The 8447-nt window shown below is 41.3% G+C and overlaps 1 protein-coding gene across 2 annotated transcripts in view; it reads left to right on the top strand.

The window, feature by feature from the left end:
• Window positions 1–109: 109 nt before the first annotated feature.
• Window positions 110–8447, top strand: part of GRK4 (G protein-coupled receptor kinase 4) — a 36518-nt gene continuing 28180 nt past the window's right edge. For both annotated transcript variants that reach the window (XR_007906455.1, XM_051798361.1), the window contains exon 1: window positions 110–396. Coding sequence is in view for 1 of the 2 variants with exons in the window: in XM_051798361.1 (XP_051654321.1) it covers window positions 345–396 (52 nt within the window). In the remaining variant the exon portion in view is untranslated. The remainder of the gene's footprint in view (window positions 397–8447) is intronic.

Below are 8447 nucleotides of genomic sequence, written 5' to 3'. Positions count from 1 at the left end.
TCCCGCGTGCGCCGCGCTGTGCCTGCTGGGATTTGTAGTCCCAGGCAACCGTGAGGGGGCGGTGGCGCAGGAGCGCGGGGCGGTGCAGCCTGGGGCGGGCGGAGGAGCCATGGCCGGGGCGGGCGGGTGTTGCTCGCTCCCCGCCTCCGCCTTCGGGGAGGGAGAGCGCGGTGCCGGGGCGAGCAGCGGGTGATGGGGAAGAGGCGAGCGCGGCGCTGAGGTCCTGTGGGGCCGGATGAGCCGAGGCTTGGCGCCGCGGCGGTGGCGGGGCTGGAGGAGAGGGCGAAGGAGGCTGTAGGGGCGGCCCCCGCTCCGGCTGCCCTGAGGGGAAGGAGCCCCCGACCATGGAGATCGAGAACATCGTGGCCAACACGGTGCTGCTGAAAGCCCGGGAGGGTGAGAGCCGCGGGGAGGAGAAGCGGGAGGGCGAGGCGGGGCGGGCTGGGGGTGCACGGAGGGGGAGGAAAAGGGTCTGAGGTGAGGGGGAAAGGGGCCCGCGGGGAGGGGGAGAGGAAGTGATGGAGGAGGAGAGGGTGGGAGAGAGGAGAGGCTGCGGGCAGGGGGTCCGGGCTGGGCGGGGACCCCTCGGGGGGGGCGGCGGGAACCGTCCCGGTGAGTCCCGAGTAGTGCCCCGAGGCACCTGCCCCGCTCCTCCCGCGGGATCAGCTTGGAGTTACAGCCGTGTGGCTTTGCTTCTGAAAAAAAAAAACAACAACCACCCCTTCCTCCTTCCCCCTTGATTCAAATAGTGTTTTTACCGGATGTTTTAAGAAGGTCGTTCGTCTGTAGTTCTCGGTTTGTTTATAAATATACGTGCACATGGGTATAAAGGACGAAGTGACATAAGATTTCTCTGGGAAAACCTTGCACTCCATCTTGTTGAAATTCCTGCCTGTGAAAAACAGAGCTGGTGAATGGTACTTAGCAATCGAATATTTTGTATTAACTTAATGCAAAAGTTTGCTGTTTTCCATTAGATTATTACTTACAGTTTGACTCCCCAGAACACCCTGAGTTGGAGATTCCTCCCCTCAACTAAAAAACATTTTGGGTAATTAATTTAGTATAACACGTGGTTCCTGTTTAAAAAAAAATTCTGAAATAAGATAGTCCTGCTGCTTGTTCTTGTATATAACTGTCCATTAAACGACCACTTTAAAACCTCCCCAGATTACCACTGTACTTCGTGCAGAGTATGTTTTTCAACTCTAAAATGTGCATATTCTTTTTGGATTAGATCTTGCTTTTCTTAATTGGGTAGAGAAGTTCCATTAGGTTAGCTGGAGCTGTTCAAAGTGAGTAAGAACAACAGAATCTGCCTCTGTATGTTTTGCAAGTTCCTCCAACTCTAAATGGGTTTGGCACTTACGCCATATGTGTATCCAGTTAAATATGCCTTAAGCAGCAGGAGAGGAAAATCAGCTTTTTGACTTTGAAGTGGGGTTTAAAAACCAGAGCAGTGATCACAATTTTGGGCCTTTTCCCAACCTTAGCTAAAGAGACCACCTCAAACTAGAGAACGTGTTTTGGCTGGTTTCACTGACGGTAACATGTCTGTGGTGGTGCTGCCTGAATTTGGAATTTGCATTAAAGTGATCTGAGAAATGAAGGGAAAGTGGAATCTGGCTCAAAACTTTACTGTGCCCAAACCCTCACCACAGAGAGTGGAGTGGTAATCTGGAAAGGCTTTTAAGTGGCTGCTTAATGTCAGGTTGCCTCTTTAGTTAAGTTTTCACTATGTTTAAAATAAATTATAGTGGTAGAACTGACCAAACAAGATATTTTAATGAACTAAATGAAAGTCTGGCAGCAGCTGATGTGAAGAAGATCAGTTCTACCTGATGTGAGACTTATAAAAGTAGTGGTAATAAACTGTTACTCTTTTGTACCTTCACTTGGCCTGGGCTTTTTTGTAAGCATGCACAAAAAAATGTGATTTCTGGCTTTAAAAGTCCAGAACTCCATTGATCAATCGGTATAAGGTTTTTAACCTTTTCAGGTCTGAATTCCTGTACATGGGGTACTTCTTATGTCACATTTTTCAAAACACTTGTTGAAATGAAAGTATTTTCTGACTGTCTGGTCTGGGAGTGTCTGGTTTACTGCATCTGTCAGGACCATTCTGTAAAGTCCCTGTCCCAGCTCTGTTCTTACATGCCAATAGACTGCAAGGTAATGGAATTTGCAAAGTTAGTATGTGAGACAGATATTTTACTGAAATATATTCTTTGCTAAAAGGGCCTCACAACTGGGACAGAAGAACAGACTTTCACATTCCTGTTACCTCACTGTATCATGTATGGAAAGGTGGGATAATATGGAAAAGTGCAGAATTACTGTTTCCCATGGAAGAAAGTGAAATCCTAATCTAGTATAAAATAGCAGCTTTACTTATTTTCATGTATAGGCTTGAGCCACGTCATTAATCATTTTTCTCAGTGTGGATTAGAGAGGGTGTTGACCTGGATAAATATTTCAGTTGTAAAAGTAAATGAAATAACATGTAAACTACTGTGCTCTTATTTTATAGTTTGCAGTGACATGTCAAAAGAAACCAGTGAGGTTTAATTATGGCTTGCTTTGGTCAGTCTCAGTCTAACTTGAGATTCTTTTCTGATGAAAATGAGAGCAGTAAAAGGCCATACCCTTGAATGCATCTTACAAAGTCTTTTAACCCCAGAGATGTGTCATTTTAATTTTGCAAATATAGAAACTGAATTAAAGCTGTTGTGTACCTGTCCAGTTCTGGTGAGAGGCTATGGCAGAGGCTTAATGAGAATTCAGAAATCCCCCATAAATAACACCAAATCATACCTGAGCACATAACCAGACCTGGCAGTCAAAATCGTGATCCCAGATTTGTACTCTTAATTTTCCTCTTATTTTAGATACTCTAATACTTCTGGATGTCAATGTATTAGGGATGTGAATATAATTTGGGGTTTACATTTGTAGGTGTGCAGGATCAGCACACCTTGAACATCCAGGTTCATGTTACTGTTTAAATCTGATCTGATATGTAGAAAGTAAATTTAATCTATGTCATTAGAGAGCAAGGAACTAATTAGCGTGCTTGGAATGCATCTTTTGCTGCTTTCTTCTCCTACAGAACAGAAACAAAGTGGTGTTGCTCTCTGTTTCTGTGCTACCTTCCACCTTCTCACTAACAGTCTTACTGTTAATTTATTTAATTGATATTTTTATTATTGTTTCTAATTCAATGTACATGATGATAACTTCTCTTTATGGGAGTTTACTAATCCCATTGTTTATGCCATATCCAACCCCAGCTTTCCCTCAGCCTCAAAACTTTAAATTTTGTCCATGAGAGGATGTTTACATTACACCTTTTAATAAAACAGATTATTTTAATAGAAGCCTCTGTCCATTAAAGACTTACAATATCTCTGTAGCAACTACAACACTTCTTTATGTGAAGAAGGAAAGCCAGGAGGATTCCTTATCTTCTTTAAATGTGACTTGGTAAATGTGACTTGCTCTTATGGATGTCAATGGTGGCTCATAATTCAGGACGCTTGAATGTCCCTGCTACTAGAAAATACTGTGATGACACAAAGTACCCTTTGGTACTTCATGGATCAAAGATTTAGGAGTCAGGAGCTATACTGGGAGTTTTTCTTTCCTTGTCCACTTTTCCAGTTGACCTGCTTCTGCTGAGAGCTAACCTGCCCGTGGAGGGATTGCCTTCAGATGAAAACTGTAGTGCAAAGTCTTCTGGGATTCCCCATCCCAGTTTCCTGGGATAAGTGGCTGCCTGTGCCAATCCAGGTGTTTCCTCTTGTGTGTACCTTACTTTTTGAGGGAAACCTGTATGTGAGAAAGAAAAAGGGAAAGCTTCCTCTTAAGGTGAACCCTATGGTGGAACAAGCACAAGTGACTCAGTAGAAAAACAAGAGATTATAAAGCAAACTCAGAGTTGATCTTATGAGCACTGAGGTGCAGGAACTGAGATACAGAAACAGGTAAGTGTTAAGTGCTAGTGATGTGTGAACTGAGGTAGCTGGTGTGAAAGCTTGCAATTCCATGTTCTCCTTAATCAGATTTTCACATACAGGGATTTTTCTGTGTAAAAGAATAGTGTACAGCAATATGACTTCTAGTGGTGTACAAGAGCAGAGGAATTAACACATTCATTTTTTTCCCAGCAGAAATATCTTTGAAATTAGTATCTCTTGAAGGACACTGATGAATTTGTCTCATAAATGGAGAAAAATAATAAATATAAACAAAGTTATTCTGAAAAAACCCTCAAAGTTCACCAAAAGATATTTGTATTTTATATTCACTTTTCTCTTTATGTTTGTATCTTCTGGTTTTTGTAGTTATTTCTAGCACTCTCAGTAAATCCTTTGAGTATATGTAAGCCCCAAATTCATTTCAGCAACCCACACATAGTCTGTGATGTTTTGAAGGAAAGAAATTAATCTCTGTATGTTTTAAACTGCTTAGGAGTCTTTCTTTTTTCATTGCCTAAAGTAATAGTCTCCAAAAATACACCCAAAGGGTAGATATGCAGTACCTTTGAAGTCAATGGCAGTTTACTCCAGTTGAGGATCCATGCCAAGAGTACATTTTAAACATACCTGGTCCATTTGCATCCATTTAAAATTCATTTGTACTGCTGTGGCAGGAGCAGTTTGTAAATGGAAATTGGGTCTGCTGTTAGGCATATAATATCCTCTGTGTCCTGATTGATTTTGGCTAAATTAAGGTCATGCCTCAAGCAAATTTTCTTCCAGCTCTTGGTTGTGTTGGCTCTAGGCTGTGGTTGCAGAATGGGTGAGGTAGTTTCCAGCTGGATCCATGAACCAGTCTGGGGTGTGTGGGATTTTGTGGTGGTTTTTTCCCTATGTTGCTGGGTGTTTTGGGTTTGGGGTTTTCTTCCCAAAATTAGTTGTCAGATGGATCAGTAAGCTCCTGCAGATTTGATAATTGCTAGGTGCAGCCCAAGGATGGATTTAGCAGGAACCCTTCAGCAAGAGTGTGTGATCACAGTGTGGCTTAAGTGAATCCTGCAGGATACTTGTTTCAGCATTGATAACTGTGTTATGAAGCACTCTTCACAGAAAGTAAGCAGTCCACTCAAAGAGTGGGTTTTATCTGTCTGGGCTTAAAACAATTGGAATAAATCTGCAGGTGAAATACATTCTACTTTCGCTTGCAGTATAGGGTAATAATTCAGTATAGTGTTGATGATGATAGAAGGAAGGTATCCTATAATGTGTGTTTTTGTAACTAGAAAGATAATTCTAAGGAGATTGCTCAGATTGCTGCAATTTGGCTACTGAACTGAACTAAAATCTTTAATTATTTAAGGGGTATGGACAAGGGGGAAACCAAGGCACACTCATGCCCAGAAAGTCCATTCACCAACAGTAAATATGAGTTTTAACAGGAGAGGCTTTTTGTAGTTGCTTTTAATTGTTGTCAGCTCTTGCCTCGTTTGCCTCCTATGTTCTATTGCACTCCCTTATTGAATTGTGCTTTAAATTGTTGTAAACTCATTGTGGCAGGAAACATGTCTTCCTGTGTTTGTACAGAATTATGCACAATGTCTGCCTTTTTGTCCTTTATTTAATGAGCTGTAAGAAGAATGCATGTGGGCATGTTGGAATCTTAAATAATTACATTTACTAAATAAACACAATATGAGAGGTCTAGTTATTGATACACACTGCTGCTTTGGTTATGTCAAATGTGGCAATTATGGTAGAGGTTTCACAATCTACTTAAAGGAATTTTATTTCTTTAATATCTGTTGCAGTGTTGATGTCCTGTCACGATAAAAAAAAAAGCCTTGTTTGTCAAGGAGTTGTCTGTGAAACCAAAGTTTTCTTACTGGTTTTTTTTCCCTCTAGTAAATCCTGTTCATTAATTTGTTATAGACACTTCCAAATGAAATGTATACACAGATGTTACATTGTTTGATTGCAAGCTTAGATTAACAAGTTGTGGTTCATATGAGTTACATTTACTTAAGTTGCTACAAGACTTCCATTCCGTCCCTCCTTGCTGGAAGTGCAGGAGCTGTGCAGTGTGTATGCACCAGCATTCCTCCATGTGCACATGATCCCTGGAGTTGTGTGGAGAGCCGATGCGAAGAACCAGTTGTTCGAGTGGTTATAGCTGTGGGAACAATAAGGGATTGTGCACATAAACAAGCTGCACAAATATTCACGTCGAGAGCTGGGCTCGAGCTGCTCCCAGTGTCACTGCGCTGACAGGCAGATAAGCAGAAGGACTCCAGCATTACCTTGCTGAAGTCCAACTCTGTGCACTTGAATCCAGGAGTGTGAGCGATATTATCTTATAAAGGCCATAACAGTCTGTAACCTGTAGGTGTCTTTGATGTGTTTATTTATTGTACTGCTTGCATTTTTGCTTCTGTTTGCGTTCAAAAGTGCCTTGGCCTTTGAAATGCTGACGAGTTCGGTGCCTACCTTGTGCTGAAACCTGGATTTTCAGCCAGGTGGTCTTGTGAATTTACTGAGAACCAGCCAGATTGTATCTCGTATGTCTGGGGGGAAAAAAAATCTTTCTCCATAGAAAAGAGTTGCCACTCTATTTAACCTAGTTCTTAAGTTTGTGACCAGGCTTGTTTTTGAAGGAACAGAGATGTTGAAAAACACATCTGACATGCAGAATGGAGAAGGTTGAGAAGGTTGCAGTGATCCCTCAAAGCAGTACCATATGAATTGTCTCTAGAACTGGAAGCACAACAACCTTTCAAGTGGTGGTGTGTGTGAACTTGTCTTCCAGCCTGAGCTCAGTGCTACTCCAGTGTTATGGTCTGAACTGAGGACCTGAGGTAATAGTTCCCCAGTGTTTTGTGTCTTGAAGGTGGATCTTTCCCAGTAAGTTTTTACCATCAAAATTTATTACTTAATGGACAGTGTTTATAAATGTCTGTATAGCATAAGGCCACAGTTTAACAGGAATGTTTTGAATTTATTTTTTTTTAGTGAAAGGTTTTAATCCTTATTGTGAGTCGTTTAAAGGAAAATGTGTAAGTAGGAGAAGATTTGAATTCATGTGAGTTTTAAACTTGTTAGGAAACGTGTCTAAAACTGTGTCTGCTGTGGGAAAGACGTATTTTAAGGCACTGTATGTGCCTGTGTTATTTTCATGCATCTCATTGTAGGTGATGTAGAGCTTCTGTATCAATTGTTTTGCATTTTTTCATTGAAGCCATTGATTTGATTTATACAGCTGAAGGCGTGCTGTAGGGTGTCATCTTGTTGCAGTTTTATGCTTTCAGAGCTTATCTGGGTGTGGTCTAGTATGAATTTCTCAGCTGGTATCTGACAGTCTGGTCTGCGGATTCAGTTTTGCAAGAATGAAGTTGTAGCAATCGTGCACCCCAGTGCTGTGGAGCTCTGGGCTCCTCAGCCACACACACGGGGCTTGCCCTGCACAGGCAGGAGAGCTGAGGCACAGAGGTCCCCAAAGAGCCACTGAATGGGACCACATATGGTCTGTGTACATTTATCAGCCAAAGACAGTACTATGCTTCTCACCATTTTCATTCTGTTTGACAGAATCCAAATTTTCTGTCTCGAGGAAGAATGACTTAGTAATGTTCAGTGAACAATGTGCTCAGTGAAATGAGAGTCAGTCTCCAAATCCTGTCTGCAAGAAAGATCACTGTGGCTGTTGGAAGTCCATCTGATGACTTGAAATATATTCTTATTTCTCTACATAGATTGCTTTGTTTTACCACAGCAGTTTCTTTTTTTTTTTTTTTTTGCAACTAGTTGTGGTTTTACTGATGAATAAGCCAATCACTTTGCCTTACATACATTTTTCAAGTATTTCTCTGAAGTTTAAAAAAAAAAAGTTGAGAAATTAAAACATCTAAACATCTTTCCCATACCATATTATAGTGCAATGACCTAACTGAATTCAGTATGTATCATTTTAAGAAGAGAAAACCTGTAAAGAGGCAGATGTTGAAACTGTAACTCTAAGAATTTGGGGAGGAGAAGAAGGTAAAGTTCTCATGTTCCTGCAAATGTCATTGTGGTCTCTCCTCACTCTAATGGTGTGTTGCTGCATCCACCCTTCTCTTTGTACAAGATGAGTCGCTTCAAGTTGGACATTGTTCTTAGCCAGCAATTACATCTGAAAGAGGCAAAGTGGTAATTCATCTAAGCCACAGAGGTCAACCATAAAGCAGATTAACCTAATGGCTTTGCTGCTCTGTTGGAAAGTAAGCTGTTGGTCTTTCTGGAAGAATTTTATCTTAAGTATTTTAGAATGAGATCCAGAATAGAAGCTCTGAAATCAATATTAAGACACTTTCAAACCACAACTGTTATAATTTGATTTGATTCTTCTTTTAAACTGCTTCAGAAATGGAAAAGGATTTTGCAATTAGGGAGCAAGATGACAAACAAATTGGCCTCCTGCCATAACTTTTACCAGAA

This window comes from Manacus candei, unplaced genomic scaffold (assembly GCF_025592945.1).
Source record: "Manacus candei isolate 608988 ecotype Guabito, Panama unplaced genomic scaffold, ASM2559294v1 h1tg000048l, whole genome shotgun sequence".
Lineage (NCBI taxonomy): Eukaryota > Metazoa > Chordata > Aves > Passeriformes > Pipridae > Manacus > Manacus candei.
This window is presented reverse-complemented; position numbering and strand designations above follow the sequence as displayed.